Source organism: Oryzias melastigma, linkage group LG3 (genome assembly GCF_002922805.2).
Source record: "Oryzias melastigma strain HK-1 linkage group LG3, ASM292280v2, whole genome shotgun sequence".
NCBI lineage: Eukaryota > Metazoa > Chordata > Actinopteri > Beloniformes > Adrianichthyidae > Oryzias > Oryzias melastigma.
In genome coordinates, this window is record NC_050514.1 from 32327415 (window position 1) to 32345730 (window position 18316).

The 18316-nt window shown below is 36.9% G+C and overlaps 2 protein-coding genes across 2 annotated transcripts in view; both read right to left on the minus strand.

The window, feature by feature from the left end:
* LOC112160296 (adhesion G-protein coupled receptor G5) overlaps nt 1-18316 on the minus strand; it is a gene marked incomplete in the record, with an annotated part of 202014 nt that overhangs the window by 47182 nt on the left and 136516 nt on the right.
* LOC112160297 (adhesion G-protein coupled receptor G2-like) lies at nt 6520-17186 on the minus strand. The gene is made up of 10 exons (XM_024294724.2): nt 17069-17186; nt 13117-13233; nt 12607-12652; nt 12389-12483; nt 11393-11508; nt 11012-11280; nt 10837-10936; nt 9412-9541; nt 7836-7992; nt 6520-7366 (listed from the first exon to the last, which is right to left on the minus strand). The coding sequence occupies exons 4-10, from the start codon at nt 12389-12391 to the stop codon at nt 7257-7259; spliced, it is 885 nt and encodes a 294-aa protein (XP_024150492.2). The 5' UTR covers nt 12392-12483; nt 12607-12652; nt 13117-13233; nt 17069-17186; the 3' UTR covers nt 6520-7256.

The following is an 18316-nucleotide window of genomic DNA, read 5'->3' on the forward strand; positions in this document are numbered from 1 at the left end:
AAAAGCAGCAAATGCTTTAAAGTCCCCCCATGTCATATTTTTTTTAAATAAAACATTCCCAATGGTGTCTTAATTATTATTATGAAGTTTTTTATCCAAAATCCTACAACCTAAATCTTTTAAAAAGTGATATTTCATGTTTATCTTTAGCCACTGTTTCTAAATTCTCCTCTACATGGGCGTGGTCACTGGTGCTGAGCTGGGTATCCCCTCCATTGATTCACCCTTTCAGGTGTTTTTCTTTTAGAAGTATTTGTGCATATTGGTCAGATCTGGCTGCCCTGAGACATTCACGGTGCCACAAGAGGTCCCACAGTGTGTCATGTAGAATTGTTGGATCTACAGCTCTTCTTTAGAATCACCAAAAGGGCTGGTTTATACTTCAAAGTGATTTATAATGACTTGCATCGCAGTGGTCGTGCGGCCATCAGAGCAGGATCATCCCAGTCGCCGCTGAATGTGACACCTGCAGGTGACGTCACCCAACACTGGGATTTTACATCCATATTGCAATCACATACAAATCGCGTCATTTAAATTAAATTTATTTCAACGATTAGAGTACGAGAATTTGGAGGAAATTCTGTCCAGAAAAATGTCCTTTAACACTAAAGATCATGACCTTAACTTCACTAAAGAAGTTATTAGAAATGGAAAATTTCACACACAGACAGAGAGCAGACAGCTAGATCAAAAATATAGCATGTTACTGGAAAGATACCTTGTAACACTAGAGAATGCAATTCACCCTTTTTAAAAAAACATTTTTATTCGCCTTTGGGTTGCCTACTTCTGTTAAGAGAACGAACACACTACTTCCTCCTCAGTATCTGGCAGTTCACAGACACAGCAAATGCAGGACCAGGATGTCATTAATGTTAAAAATAAACGCTGGCGACAATTGCGTCGCCAGAAAACTATAAATGCCACTCAGAAGTTCATCGCAGGACAGTAGAAAACAAAACCTGAAAACGATTGTGAATACGACTGATACGATGGCTGATCACTGTGAAGTATAAACCGGTACTCATGGTAAACAGTAATATTCATGTCAGTCCCTATCCCAGAATAATGATGGGTTTCCTTTTTGTTGGATTTCTAAGAGCAGACAGGTCCGTTTCGCTCGGCCCACCACAGCTGACTTTTCGGTCTGCGCTGGAGCTGTCGGATCAACGTTCATCTCCCGCTTATTTGTTAAAAGAAAAGTTCACTTTTGTTCAAAAACTACAAATAAATGCAATATTTACTCTATAATTTATATAATAGTTTAAGTTTATTATAGACAGAGTTTAATTAAGCTCATCTCAAAGCTGCAGGACGCCTGAGGGCGTTAATTACTATTAACACATTAATTCTGTTTCAATTAATCACGCGCACTAATGCCTTAACTTTCACAGCTCTAATACATATATATATATTTACATTTTTTAGCCTCCAGTTTTGTCACTGTCAACAGAACAGTGAATCAGCTGTTTCGACAACTTTATTAGCAGAATCTTTGTAACGCCAGACAGCCGGTTACTGAATATTCAGCATTATTATTATGGTCTGCACAATCAACTGTCACAAAAAATGGAGTAAAGACTCCTGGTTTATATCTGTTAAATTCAGCTTTCGTTATGCTTTGACGTTGAAGGCTCTTCTTCTGTATCCTATGTATATTAACTGTCCCACTAACCGGCACCAGTCCGAGGTTTAGGTACAGTACAGGGATCTACGGCCATCGAGCATTTGTGGATTCGAAATTTGTACTGAAAGCACCTTTTTTGGTTAGTGTTTTATATTTTTAGACATTAAATTATAGATTATCTGAGGTCCATAGAGATAGAAAATGTTGGAAATAGTCTTGAAACACTTCAACACGTGTGTAATAATTATATATATTTGAGTTTCACTCAAATGAGTAAATGAATAAACTGAAATGAGTAAAACGAATATGAAACTTTTATGACAGTTTTCTTTTAGCTGTAGCCCACTTATATTAAGTATTTTAGCATTGTCCAACATTGTGATCTTATTATATATTCACATGAAAGACCCAGCAGTTTAAAAAGCTTCCAAATTGTTTATTTTTTTCTAAACTTGCACACTAACTAGTTAGAATCTGACAATATACTTGATGATACAGCATATTTCTACAAAAGATCCCTGTTTGATTTTGACTGACAGTGTCTTTTTCCTTTAATAATTCATATAATTTATTAGTTATTAAATTACGTCTTGGTGTTAAATTACATTTTTTCTTGATAATGTAGTGATTAAACTACTATGTAGTTCTTCGACAAAAATGAGTAAACTCTGTGATAAATATTTTCCTTTGAGGGTTTCAATCTCAGCAAAATTATTTAAAAGCTGAATTCCCTAAATGTATTCTTACTCAAAAAATAAAGTGAATGATTTTGATTGTATACTAATTGACTTACTGTGAATTATGTAGGAGATTCACCATTTTGTTGAAGTGTCCAAATATAAAATTGTAATATCCAGTGTCCTGGAAATTTCCCAGAAATCTCTGCAAAAAAATAATATGTATCAATACTTATCAGATCGGCAAATGAACTGCAGAACACAACCTATTGCGTTAAACGATTTTTCATTTTAAACATATATGTAAATTGTTTTTTTTATAAAACACATGTTGTCATCTTCTGAACACAGTTTGTTTTTTTAATGTAAATAGTTTAGTAGGTTTTTACTTTGGTAAATACAAGACATTATATTTGGCGTTTAAAAAAATTAAAGAGCACATGTCCGAATTCCAGGACACGGGGTAGTCCCGCGCTATCATTTTGGGGTTTTTAGAGATTAATGAGTGAATTTGGACACAGCCTTCGTGTGACTGAACTGAGAAAGTACTCAAATGTCATGCAAACTGACCGAAGACCTATGAAAACCTGAATTCTGATTTGTAATGTTATTTTTAAAGCTACGAATTGCAAATGTATTTTTTTTAAAAAGTAATAAAATTAAAATCACCATTAAAACTATATAGTTACTGCTTAGCCTCACAATCAATGCTTAAAGTGATTATTTTCACTTGAAGCTTTGAACTTTTCCCCTATTTGACAAACTTACTGGCATAAAATAACCTTACTTAAGTCAGACATACTGACTCTTTGTAAAACATAGTTAAAGCTTAAAGTATTTTATTTGTGAAAACAGATAAAAGCATTTCTCTGTTTGCTTCAGTTTAAAACATTATGTGGACAAAAGGGAAAATGAAACATACCTTGTAGGATGCTGATGTCTTTGTCAGAAATGAACCGAGCACAAACTGAACTAGCTGAACTAACTGAAGTTAGAGCTTTTTAGATGAAATATAAGCAAATGACATTCAAAAAATACTCAAAAGACAAACACGTGTACTGTATTGCACTTACTATATATAAATTTTTCTCCCATAAGTCTGCCACATTTTGGGCTCATTTGCTATGCAAAAAAGCACCACATGGTTTTGTATTTTTTTTTTCTCAACTTGTTCTGTCCAATAGCTGAGCTTGTGGTGGACCGAGCAGCCAAACAGCAGGACAGGATGCAAAAAAAACATTTAAAAAGTTGAAAATGTAATTTTCTTTTCAAAAGATGTTTTAAATAACCACACAGAGTCAACAAAGATGTCAACTAAAACAAGGAAACTTAGGCTTAAGGTTAAACGACAAAAAAGGCAGCATAAGTTAACAAAGTAACATGAACAGAACTGACCTGGTAGACAAAAGGGGAACGTACAATAAATAGTGGGTGATCAAACCAGGGACGTGCACAGGATTTTAGAGGGCTAGGGGCTCAAAGTCATAGAAAGGCAACAAAAACAATTAAAATATTATGGAACTTAAGGAAAATTTTAAAAATAAACTACCATGAGAGAACTACACAGGTGAAAGTGATACAAGTGTCAAACAATTTATTGTCAACATGAGTTTACTGTATTTAAACTTTATCTTTATTTTGGCATTGTGCTGCAGGCAGAATCAACAAGACTCAAGTTTCATGCAAATTCTAATATTTTAAACACAGATCCACCAAGTTTTATCCACAGAATGTTGAAATTATTGAAATATTAACAATATTTAATGCCATTATCAGACTGTTGCTGTGAGGATCTTCATTTGGTGTTTCAGTGGTCTTTTGGTCATATTCTGTTTCCTGTCAGTCTCTTCAGATTCATGTTGATCATCTCAGACTTCATTTCTGTCACGTGTTTATGTTTCTACCATCAATACCAGTTTCCTGCATTTTGGGTTTAAACACATTGTAGGAAAGTCTCTTATATTTATTAGGTATTTTATTTTGAAAGACACTTATTGACGTAATTTCCTTTTGAGTAAGTTTCTGTTTTGAGACTGCACCCCCACTTATGATGCTGCTGCCGTGTGCGTTAATAAGCCAAAGTAAGTCTTGATGTATATATTTTCAGATATTTAGTTAAAATTACCTAATCATTCCTTGATTCAGCATATTTTCTTTGCTTATTTCTGTTTTCATGCTGCGGAGTATATCTTTTCACCGTTAATTGATGATGTTGTGTTAATAGACTTTTATTAGAACATCGTATGCTTTCCTGCTTTAAGTTTCCATTTAAGTATATTTATTTAAGTGTACTTGAAGTCCGTTAATTTATTTTCCATGATTGTGTTGTCGAATTTCTGCCGCTTTCCCCGACATGCGCTCCGTGTTTAATAGACGGATTCTGCTCATGCGCTGTTCACGTGCATCCGCGTAATAATATGGTTTTCATTCTTGCCCTCTAGAGGGAGCCAGAGACTGCTAAATCTGTTTGGAATAATAACAAAGGCTTGTTCAACCATTTGCACCCCTTCATTTCTGTTTATTTATGGTTTATTGGTTAAATCTTATTTAAATATCCCAGGTAGATAATGTTAATGATTAAGTTATTTACTTCTCTGTATTATAACACTATTATTCTGTATTTGTTTCTATGTAGACCACACGCCAAACACGCACATGTATCCATTCAACTCTTGGAATTAAAAAGTTCGCTGGAAACTGGACTCTCTGTGCCCTACTCTCTGACCGGAGCTCAGTCGAAGGGGGCTATAAGACCGGCATTCCCCTTTAGAGTGTTCCCACTCTGTCACACACATTTTCCTGGTTCTGACAGCTGAACCTAAAGTGACTCTTGTTCTTCATTCACAGCCGACTAAACTCTTGTTCTACATCCTGTCCTCTAAACACGTGATTTTGTAATGATTTTAAAGATTTTGTTACAGAAGATTGAAAAATAAGATTTGAGAAGAAGAAACTAAAACATAATTTAAAGGAGGCAATTTTATCAGGAAATATTAAATTAAACAGACTAATTTAGATTCAGACCTGTAATGAGGAAGCTAGTACTTGCCATAAATACAGTTCTTTTATTTTGAAATTCACTCCAGTGTTATATCTTGTTTTTAGTACTTACTTCCTGTCCCTGTACGATCTGGAAAGCAAACGTGCTTTTCATCCTTTTGCAGCTCAAAGTGCTTTACAATTTAAACCAAAGACACAAGTTAAAACAAATAATCCATTTGCACATCCCCACTAACAATAAATTCTTACAAATGTTAACTTCTTAAAGAACTTGATTTCATTAATAAGTTTGTGAACCTTTTTTTCTTGGACAGGATGAAGAAAAGCAGAGAAGGAGAGAGGGATGTGAGAAATGGGAATTTTGTCCCCTTAAATTCTCACATAAAACATGTCAACATGTAAATAACACAGCTCACACGCACTGTTGTACAAACAAGCACCTGTCAAGTATTTATCATTCCATCATGCAAACTATTAGTGCAAATGTGAGCAGACACATGTGCTAAGGTGAGTGTTTGTGCTCTGTGGAGGATGGAAGAAGGGGAGTGGCCAAGCACCCCAAGACCTCCAGCTGCGGTGACCCCTCAGACACTCACACGGGATATCAGATTGAGGAAATCCATCTGCCGGGCAACCCACCTCAGCCACCCAGAACAGGGCCTACCGCACCGCCACAGGGGCACCAAGCACCAGAGACCAGGGTGGCTCAGGAGGATACTGGGACCAGATTAGGGTACCGGGGCGTCCGTGTCCCGGTACTGGACTGGTTCCAATTCACAGCACAGAGGTTGAGGACCCGTGATTTAATTGGAACAGTCAACACTTCAAGAAACGATGAGGTAAGGACACCCAAAACGTCAACATGTGACGAGTTGGGGTGACAATGTGTTGGGAGCGCATAAGAAGGACCATATCACCCCCATCCTGGCTCCCCTTCACTGGCTGCCTGTGAATTTTAAAGTTAATTTAAAGATTACATTCTTTTTTTTTAAATCCTTGAGCAACTGTGCACCGCCATACCTCTCTGAGTTTCTCTGTCCTTACACCCCGACCTGTAATCTCAGGTCAGCTGATCAGCTTCTCCTGGAGGTATCGAGGTCTAAGAGGAAGCTCAGAGGGGAACAAGCGTTTTCAGTCTGTACACCGAAGCTGTGAAATGCGGCACCAAGGAGTATCTTTACCGTCCATTTTTAAAATCTTCTTAAAAACGTTTTTTGGCAGGCCTTTGACACAGCATGAACTCTGCTCTGCTGGTGTGTTTTTATTGTTTTATTGTTTAGCTTTGCCTTTATCTGTTTTTTATGCCACTCTTTTTATCTTTATTTCAGCTATTGTTTTTTTTTTTTACTTTTAATGTACGGTGAATTGTTTGATTGAGGTCATTTTAAGACCATATAAATCAATAAATCTTAAACTGGGAACACTTTAACAAAATCATTGGAGTGGCCCTTCAGTCAACGTGGCCTTTCCAAGAGTATTCTAGTGGTAACTTTTGAAAGATTTCTCTTTATACGTTTACTCTGTGTCCCACCTTTCATTTTCCAAAGTTGACATAAATCAGGAAGTACCAAAATGTTGCAGCTCCTTAAAGAACCAGTGAAGTGCTATTACAAAAGAGGTCATTCCCATTGACTCCAATGTTAAGGTCAGATTTTACTGCTATAGTTAACGTACTCATTCATGGATCTTTTTGATGCATGTTTCTTTATTTTCCATTCAAAACAATTGTCTGGTGTTTACACTTTTTTCAGGAATTTTGCTTACATTTTAATTGAGCTCAAATTTGCACACATTTCTGAGGTGGGAAAAAGCCTTAGTTACATTCATCTGGTTGACCTAGCAGCACCCCTACTGGCTGGTAACAAGAGAAAGATCCTGATTCGTTTACCAGTTAAGTTAATTGAACACAGGTCCATGACTGTAGAGCACAAGTCCACTTGGATGAGCTGCTAATCCAAAATATCCAGGGAGTTTGTGGTCTTCGGTCTCTTACTTGGTGAAAGTTTCATGACTTTGGTTTTTCTTAGAGCTAAAATGAAGTAGAGAAAGATGAAAAAACCTGCAGGAGGCAAAAAAGAAATAAAGTTTATGAACTCGTACAGGAGGAATTATGTCATTGATCTACATGTAAGGCATTGCAAGACCAATACTTGCATAACAGATGTATGATTTGTGGAAATGTGTTGTTTTAAAAACATTTGAGAAGAAATGGAGATTGGTTTATGCATTTACTGTGATTACCGTCTAAGAACATCATATTTGATCAACACGAGTTTCACCTGCTGTCTACTTGACATCAGATTTTGGTTTTTACTACCACACAGTTTTATTCTGCTTAACAGGAGCTCTGTCACAATGTGTGTAAAGGCTTATCTCAAATATTAGCTCAGATTATCAGAGGTTAAAGATAGTTAATTGTTTAATAACCTAATGCATTGATAGAAGTACACAAAAAACTGTTGAATTTGTAAGAAAAACCAAAACATAACCTGTACATGTCAGTACATAAAATTTGAACCGGTCCACACCTTGTAGTGAGTTTAAAATGCAGAAGAGGTAGAGGCCAGGAGTGGTCAGATGACCAAACGAGAAGAAGATGAGTCCCCAGGTGATCCCCAGCAGAGTGAAGAGGACCAGCACGGTGGACACGTTCTGCTTGAATCCTCTCCAGTCTTTCTGCCTGAACTGATCAACCAAATATAATCAAAACACAAACAATACATTTGCTGTACTGTGATACTGATATCTAGGACGATCACTGCAAAGAAAGTTCTTTCATGTACTCTTTAAAAGGACCACAATGATTTTTATTGAAAGTTATTTGAGACTAATGATAAAAAAGTAAAATATCACATTTTTATCGGATCACAGCCCTCCAGGGTAATTCATTGTGAGCCATTTGTTATTTATTTGTTTGTGTCAGGATGCAAGCTTCTGTTTCTCCCTTTGACCACCAGAGGGAGCCGTCCCCTGAGTATTGACCGTCACCTGAGCCATTTCACTTGCCTGCTATTAAAGCCTGTTGCACGTGGATCTAGACGCCTTCGCCTCTTCGTCACTTTGTCTACGTTCTTCAATTAATATGAAATTTTAATCGCTGTTTTTTGAAGAGAAAAATGCTTCACATTGAAGCTAAATTGACTAACCCATTCAATATAAACTGTTTTTATACTGTATTTTTTAAATAGAATTATTTATATTTTTTCAAGCTTGAATAATGTTGAACAAACTGAATTAGAACAACTGTAATTAATTTACCTAATTTTATCTGTCCTGCATTGAGGATGTGTCTCTTTGAAGCAACCTTGATTGAGACATACCCTCTTGACTACCCACCACAGGAAAAAGGAAAAATGAGTCAATTTTTCTAAAAAATCTACCATTAACTACAACTTCCAGGGCCCCACCCCTTTACATTTAGTATAAGCAAAAAACCCCAAATGTCTCTGTCGACAATAAAAGGAGTTAACTCAGTTGTATGAAGGGCTTGGAAAATATTCTGGTTTAGAAATGGCTACAAAGAACACATTTTTCATGGGTGGTAGTCTGGAGGGTGGATGTATTTTCAAAAATAAGGACTTGGACATGAAACTTTGATACAAGTATCTCGTGTGAGACTTGAGAGTTCACTTCAAATTTGACCTCATGACTCAAATTTTGGAACTTGTCAGTGATATTTGTTCTTATTTTTTAGTTGTAAGACTTCACTGTCAGGTCTAAAAATAAAAAAGCTCTCTTAAAGATTTGGTGTTGGGAAGCAGAAACACCAACTGCATCACCAAAAGTGGTTTAAGTTAGATCAATTTGTAACAAAAAAATATCAATTTGAACACAATTTTTTTTAGATTTGATGCTTGAATCAGATTTAAAATCATAGACTTGAGATGACTTAAATGCTAAGATTTAATACTTGACTTGGATTTACAAAACAAAACTTCTGAGCATCTCTGCTACATCTGAGCGTATTCAATACGATCCTATAAAAATAACCTTTATATGAAACAAGGAGAGATGTGAAGAACATAAAAGTCTAACTTCAAAATCATGCAGTTAGTAAATGATCAAAAATAATTTGAAAATATTTCCCTAATTTGTGGCACTTACCTCTTTCTGACAGCAGTTTGGCATCATATTTCTGACTGTTACCGAAAACACAGCCGTGACAAAGAGGAACATCAGACCAAACACTCCCACTGTGGTCACCCACTTTACTTTGTCATCAGTTATGTAGCATCTGCAAATAAAGGAGCACAGAGAGCTATTATAACTTCATAATGTATAATATTGAAATGATTTTCGTTCTTTTAAATTGGAAACCTCTGGGCTTAAACTACCACTCCAAATATATTTTTTCTATTGTAAAATTATTCCTACTGGTCTTTTATTTATGATTATGATGTTTTTAGCCTAAATCAGAAAGTTCGTGTTGTTTTTTTAAGACATATTTTCAGCGGCGCAGCAGAAACTCAATAGAAAAATGATTCTGGTTTGAAGGTGAGACTGTTAGCATGGAAGTTAGCATTCATTTGTTTACACTCTGTCCCGCAAGCTCACACTTCACAAGCCCAAGCTAACATTAGCGTAACAAAAAGAAAAAGTACACAAGCAAAATCTGAGCTATTCAGCTGTACAGTTTGAAGCCAGACGGCATCTCAGACGAGGAAAATAAAAACGTTAATGGATATATTTAAGTTGATGCTTCAGATTCGAGCAGATACACAATCCTGAGCTTTTTCAAGCATCCAGTTTTCATCTGCTCCAACATAATTTGAATAAAGAAATACTCAGAAATGTAGTTTAGTCTTAAATTAGTTCAAACATTTCCTCCATAATGAGAAGAAAATGCGACAAGAACACGTTTTAAAACACCAAAATCATGATTTTCATAGGAATGGGTCTTTAAAGTCCATGTCGTTGCTGTTTTTAGATAGAAAATGTTAAAAATTTAGTTGTACTATCATAAAATGTAACACACTTCGGTGTCTAAAATCTTTTTTTCTGGCGTTTGACCCATCTCCAGTCACAGCCGTGCTTGAGAACCAGTTGGTAGTCAACCCTTTAGCACCCGAGTCGTCGTTGGTGATGCTTGAACACGAAATCTTTAACATACTGTTGAAACATTACAATAAACAAAGAACAAGAACACTGGAGCTCTGGAGTTAAAGGGTTAACAACCAATTATTGCTTAGTGTCAAGCAGGGACACATTGGGTTCCATTTTTAGAGTCTTTGATATGACTTAACTGTGAATTTAAACTCATGACCTTCAAGTCTCAAGGCGGACGCTCTACCACTGGGCCACTGAGATGATTTACAACAAGAGTTCAAGAACTTATAGTCAAAGACAGCAAAAAAAGTTGGTTAAAAACAAAGCCAACGACATGTGGATCTTTTAAAATGTTACTAATAAAAACAAATATTTTTCAGTGACTTAGAACTTTGACTTCCTTGTTGATTCTGCTGAAATAATAATAAAAAATAACAAAAACAGCCTTTAAACTTGAAGTAATTTAGGGATAGTTTTTCTTACATTGCAGTACTACTGGAGTTTGAAGAATCCACGAAAGTATATCTGCCATAAAAGTCTTTGTTGATTGACAGCAAAACCGACACGATGACTGCTGGAACACCTGAAACACAAAAGCCAAACAAAGAACTTCAAGTGAAATGTACACATCAAACATGTCCCCTTTGACAACACTCACCCCATCCCACCACGCTGATTTTCAACATGTATCTATTGATGTGGATGTTGAAGACTTTAACGATGAGAAGGTAGAGGTGGAACCCCTCCAAGCCCATCCAGCAGAAAGTGGCCAACAGAGAGTAGTGGATAGCGAGAGCCACGTAACAACAAAGGCCTGGAGAGGAGGATTCTGCAGCCATCTCAGTGGTGAGGAAATGCAGGTTGAGGAGGATCAAGGCGATTGCAAGACGGATGTGGATCTTTGTAGAATCATCGACTTTAATTTTGCTATTGGGCAGAGAAGATGTGATCCAAGGTAAACGACGGTTATTAAACACAATATTTCAAACAAATCTCACTGGATTCCAATAAATATATCTAACAGAAAAGAGTCTGGTACCTGCTGGTGAAGAAGATGAAAACTGTGACCACAAGAAAAAACAGAGAAATACTGCAGCCAATCTCCGTGATCTTTGACAATATCAGCTGGTCGGTGGAGGACAGAGAAGAGGATACCTGCAGGGAAATACATTTGAATTCGTATCCATTTAGTGGTCATCAGAGCTACAAATGTAACCAAATCCACCGTTAAGTCAGACCAAAACCAAGAAGGAGTCAGAGTATCCAGCAGTTTTCTAATGACATTGTACACCTAATAAGTAATACCTTGGGCTTCTAAGTGTACAGCCCTCTTCAAAGAGGGCCAAGTCTTCCTTTATGTTATCATGTCTTATGATTACTGTAAAAACTTGGAAAAGTTCAAAACACTTTTCCCTTTCTTACATACGCCTGCTTGTGTTGCTTTGCGTTTCATACATCGACATGATCATTTATTTATTTTTTTTTTTTGGGGGATACCTCTCAAGAAATTAATAGTAAATGGAGAACAGTTTTTCTTTGGTTGACTTCTTAAAGACAAACCTTTAAAATGAACAGAGGACAGCCAAGACATAACGTGTTATCTAAATCTAATAATCTAAATCAGAAAGTGTTTTGTTCTATATTCATATTTGTCATAAAAGATGTGAACAAGAACTATGGAGGGTTTCTGCATCAGCATGTAGACAGAAAGAATGAAACTCCAGTATTTGTGTAGGACGTAAAAAAGAAATATCTAAAATTATCAAATTTCCCAATAGCTGTGGCTGTAAAAATATTGTTAAAGTGGGTATTGAGTATTGAGCTTCGCTCACTCAAACAAGCTTGAATTTTTTTAACAGTTCTGCTATAATTATCCCTTTTTGTGACAAAAAATAACTATAACACTTTTTTTTGTTTACCAATTTTTTTTCCAATAAATGAAATAATCAATTGTTAACAACAATTTTTAGCTATGTTATCAAACAAATTTGACAATTTTAAAGCATTTTATTGAAAACAACAAATCCAGTCTTACCATGAGAATTCCAAAGTATGTAAGATGATCACAAGAGCAGATCACCTGATCCTGACCGTACTCCCACTATGTCAGGCAGCCCTCTGTGCTCAACGCTGATGATGACACATTTATATTGTAAATACAATTAAAATACACCGATTATGACAATTTCATACGACTATGAATAGCCGTATTCATGGATTTATTTCAAGTAAATATTCTTTTTGGTCACTCACCTTGACTTGTGTTGTTAAGGAACACACATTGAGGTCTTGTGGTTTGCTGTGAGGAAAAGGCAAAAAAAGGTTACATAGACTTAAAATAGTGTATTTAGCTAAAACTATTTTAGTGTGGAACTAGCTCTAACATAAAGCTAAAAGAAAGTTATCATCATACATTTACATTTCAAATTTAAATTATTTGAATTTCATCAGATTTTATAAAAGCTTATTGTCCCTTTAGTAATTTGATTTCAATTTGTCTTGAAGTTCAGTCATAGCAACTGGACTTAATGATCTTCCTCCTTCAAATGTTTTGTTGCTCATCCAAGTGGCTTCATGCAACATGGATGAGCAGCAAAACAAGTTCTAATTGGTTTTTAACAATATTTGAAAAGCCACTGCTCGATTAGTTTCATCACATTTTCTTCTGGCAGCATTTGCTGTTATTGACGTGCTATATATAAATAAAGATGCTCTGCTGATGATTCAAGTATATTAATTAAGAAGATTCTAAGAAGTACTTACATTCAGTCCTGCTGAAGAACTCATGCTAATGTTGACACGGTTCTTAAGTCCAGTGATTCGTCTGTTTCTCACACTCAGGCCAACCAGTCGGTTTTCATTCAATTCAGGGAGATTCTTCTACAAAGAAAAGAGCTAATCAGAAATGCTTAGAGTTTTATAAATACTATTTTCAGCCAAAACACAATTGTTAGTTACTGTTATTATGATGTGAATACCATAATTTGACCAATTTCTTTGTAAATATCTGAAGTTGTCTTTGCTTTTAAAGCCATTACACTAGATGGGATGAAATCACTACTGTCTCAATGTACATACATGTTAACAAATATTTGTGTTTCTTTTCTGTTATGATGTTGCCAATATTTTTGATTATGCAGCTCCATCTGTAAGTATTTTTTTAATAGGGTCATTATTATTCTTCATTACGTTGAATGGTGTGTGGGCAGATTGTGGGTCATAAAAAATGAATAAGCAAAAATATATATATGTATATATATATATTTCACAAAAATTAAAAGAACACTTTTATTGGGCCTGGCATGAATTGAATTAAACCTGTCTGATAATTTTCTGGTTGGTTAAGCAGCTGAGGGCCTCGTTAATCCATTTCAGCTGTATTGGTGTTCATGGAATTAACAACAGGTGCACTTCAGTGGCAACAATTAGAAAACCCTCCAAACAGGACTGGTGTTACATGTGGAGGTCATTTCAAGTTTCTCCCTCTTGATCTTTTTTGGCTGGTTTTCCACTCGTGCTGATTTTGTCTTGATAATTATCTCTACTGGCAGTATGAGGAGATTCCTTAACCCTACAGAAGTTGCACAGGTTGTCCAACTTCTCCAGGATGGCACATCCACACGTGCTGCAGCAAGAAGGTTTGGTGGTGGGTCAGTGATGGTCTGGGGAGGCATATCCATGGAGGGATGCAAAGACCTCTACTGCCTAGGAAATGGTGCTCTGACTGCCATAAGGTATCCAGATGAAATCCTTGAACCCATTGTCAGACCCTACGCTGGTGCAGTAGGTCCTGGTTTCCTCCTAATGCACGACAATGCCCGGCCTCACGTGGCAAGAGTATGCAGGCAGTACCTGGAGGATGAAGGAATTGAAACAATTGAATGGCCTTCACCATCCCCTGACTTAAACCCAATAGAACATCTCTGGGACATTATGTTTGGGTCCATTAGGCGTCGCCAGGTTGCTCCTCAGACTGTACAACAGCTCAGGGATGCCCTCACACAGATGTAGTAGTTCACTTTCGGCTTATCCCTTTCGGGGTCGCCACAACGTAACAGCACCCACTGTTTCGCATCAGTGATTTGGCAGAGTTTTTACGCCGGATGCCCTTCCTGACGCAACCCTGTACTTGAGGGGCCACAGATCTGGGAGGAAATGCCACAAGACACCATCCGTCGTCTCATTAGGAGCATGCGGCCACGTTGTCAAGCATGCATACAAGCTGGTGGGGGCCACACAAGATACTGAAAAGCATTTTGAGTTGCAGAAATTAACTTTTGGAAAAAATTGACAAGCCTGCCACATCTTCATTTCACTCTGATTTGATGGTGTCTACACAATTGAGCCTCTGTAGGCTGAAAACTTTTATTTCCATTAAAAGACTTGGCATCCTTTTGTTCCTAAGACACTGCCCTGTCGTTATTTGTATAGATATCCAACTTCATATTGAGATCTAATATGTTTCTTTAAAGTGTTCCTTTCATTTTTGTGAGCAGTATAAATATATATACACACGAGATAAGACAGCACGTTGAACTTTTTCTTTCAAGGACTTTTTATCTTCACTGGTGTCTGTGGCAGACATAAAACATTTGTCATGGGAGAGATCACACATCAATATCAATGTGAGGTCATCTGGATAAGAGGGCACAAAGATTACAAGGAGAACGGCTAATCAAACACCCTCTGATACATACGTCATTCCAAATGTGTGTTTAACAACACTGAGTGGCTCTAGATCAGGGGTGGGCAAACTTTTCCACTCGTGGGCCACACTGGCTTCTAAAATTTGGCAGAGGGGCCGGATCACACACACACACACATATATGTATATATATATCGATAGGTATGATATAAATAAAGTTTCATTCATTCATAATCCTTTTATCAAATAAAAAACGATGTTTATGAAAAAAAAATAACCAAATAACTCTCTTTGATCTTAAATAAGTCTGGAAAAAAAATAATACTAACAAATTTCAAAAACATAATCAACAGTCTGTGCTCTCCTGTCCACTGTTATAAGAAGATACCTTTTTCTTTATCTCGTTTCTCCTCCTCTTCTTTTTTAAATGATCTATTTTTTTCTAAAATGGGTACCAGATGCTTTTGACCTTTTTTGTCAATCTTTCTGGCATTTTGGCAAACTTCCCCACCAAAGGCGTTGATTAAAGCAATTCTCACCTCAACACGTTTTGTGTTCACCTTTTTTATTTTCACACAAATATTAATTTAAAAAAAAAAGAATTCTATATATCTGTTTTAAAATGTGTGTTGCATAATGTCATGGTATGAATGACGATTTAACCCTTCCGCTCTCTTTGGGGTCCAGTTGACTCCAACCACATATTGATATGTGATTCCTTCCATGACAAAGGTGGACAGGATTTTATGTCTGTCATGGACATTAGTGAAACTCAAAAATCAAAGATAAAAAAAAGTTCAGCGCACTGTCTTGGGGGGTCCAGATGACCCCACTTTTAATGTAAACAAACCAAGGAGAGCGGAAGGGTTAAATAGTAGATTCTACCTCCTCCCCTATCCGTCCACTTCATTTGGGAGAGAACCACAGTTGAAAAGACCCCCCGCCCCCCACCCTTCTGTTCACACAGCTTTTGGCGCCTTCTCAGTTGACAGCAGCGTATAAAGCTGCAGGGGGCACTAATTCGCTGGTATCATTGATAACCAGCACACTTCCTTCCTCTTTTTTTTCTTTTCTTTTTTTTTTAATGACTGCGACAGCCTGAACGACCCGCACCTAAACCCACTGCTGCTCCTTCAGACTCCCTAAGACTCTGGAGGCTGCAGCTCCTCACACATCACAGATGATTGACAAGGTCTCCAGCCAATCAGGACACAGAACAGGCTGCGCAGTTTAAAAAAAAAAGGCAGCAGCATAATTGCTCTGAAAGAATCAGCGAGACGCGAATGGTAAACTGAGATGCAGAAAGAAAACACAAAATTCTGTTCTATTTAACAGAGATTTTGGGGGTTTAGATAGGGAGAATAAAAGACATGTTTTATCTGGGTCTTGATCTGTGTGGCCAGATGGAAAAAAATCAAGCCTTTCTGTTATGTTCAGCGGGCCAGACCAAACGTGGGGGCGGACCTGATCTGGCCCGCGGGCCGGAGTTTCCCCATGTCTGTTGTAGATCCTGTATTTAGGTAGATTGAGATCTTTTGGACCTTGTTGTGTCAGAGGTTTGAGCAACCTTGAGCTTGCTGTCCGAACAAATATGAAATTCCAGTTGTGTCGTTTGCTTTTCAATTAGTTTGAAATGACTAAAAATAAGGGGAATTATTTACTCATAATAAAAATAAGGAAAGTCTTTATTTCCACAAGAATCAAATGAAAAAAAAAGTATTTTCTGGCTGCTGTTCAAATTTAATGTCTCTCCAATTCTGTTTTGAAAATTTCGTGTGTGATAATGTTTGCATAATGATTTTATCTTCTATGATCAGAGTATAAACGTAAAACCATGCAAAACAGGAAACAGGATGGGTCTTTGTTTATGTAAATACCCTGTGTCCCATCAACAACCTCATAATCTGCAGCTGTAGTAGCTTCTTAGAAGATTAGAGAAAAATGTGTGTTAATTTAGCTAAATTTGTTTTCAAAAATTCAACATTTTTACTTTACGCAACTCAACCACCCGTTATTTTGCTTTGTGAGCTGTATGAGAGTACTGATAGTCCAAAACATGTAACATCTGACCCAGTCTGAAAGTTTCAGAACGATGAATACAATCACGTCCTCCGTCTTGCTAATATTCAGCTCTCCCGGCAGTTCAGCTGTTACTGTAGGATTGTAGACAGGATTATCAGGACCTGCCTGTATGCAAAAAAAAAAAAAACAACAGAAAATCAACACACAATTTTGTAGATGGTGCCAATAAATTCACATATTGGATGTAAATTAATGCACTAAAGTTATTGGATTACGATCAGTCTTCTGAAATAGTTTAGTTTCTTGAGAGTGGTCATTTTTACTCGAGTATTGTATTTTTTTCTATGCTTCACGTTGACTTTCTCAAATACTTTCCGTTAAAAGCCAACAACAACTCAGTTTTTGCAAGAAAAATTCCTTTAAGGGTGAGTGAGTGTCTCCAATTTAAAAGCGAATTACTGCTGTGCAATAATTCGACTTTTCTTCTATTCCAGCTACTGTATATCTGTCCTAGCTAATGCTGATCACCTGGATCAGGCATGATCAGTCAAACAGAATTTGTCTTTTTTCCTGCCAATCAGCAGCAAGTGGGGCAGAGGTAGCTGGAAAACTAGTAGGATGGTAGATCTCGTTGACCATGATTGAGCAGTCCTGCAGTTCAGAAACCTGATAACCAATGAACACTGTCTTTCATCACTCAAATGTCACTTTACCTCAGTCTCACTGGCGTAAAACACCACCCCATTGAAGACACCGCTGGGCTTGTACAACATGGCAACATAGTCCTTGCCAGAAAATGTTGTAGTTTGGTTCACTATTGTGTTCTCCAGAAGGTTTTCTATGTTTTTTGTGACTCTAAATGAAATACAGAACAAGAAATTGTAAGAACATCTTTTACTTTGTGACACTTTTATTTTTAAGTAAACTCTTACTTGTAAATGTCATTCCCGCCCGCGTTACTCATTTCACTGATGAAATTGTTTCCAGGGATTGTTAAAGCCTGAGAATTACCTGAACAACAAACAGAGTTAATGTTAGCTCAGTTAACTAGAGTTTGAGGGAAAAAGAACCATGTCTTGACCACATGATGACAATCTCCTAACCGGTTTCTTTAAGGGGTATTCAACCAACAGTAAGAGTCATCCACGCTGATTCATTTCTGGCAAAAACCTATGAGAAGCTATGTGTGTGTATTGGCCAGTGTCTCCTCCAGAAACTTTTCAGGTGTTTGGCCGGTGGGGGGCCACTTTAAATCTTGGGGTGGCACACCAAAACCGTGAGCCATATTTTTAAAAG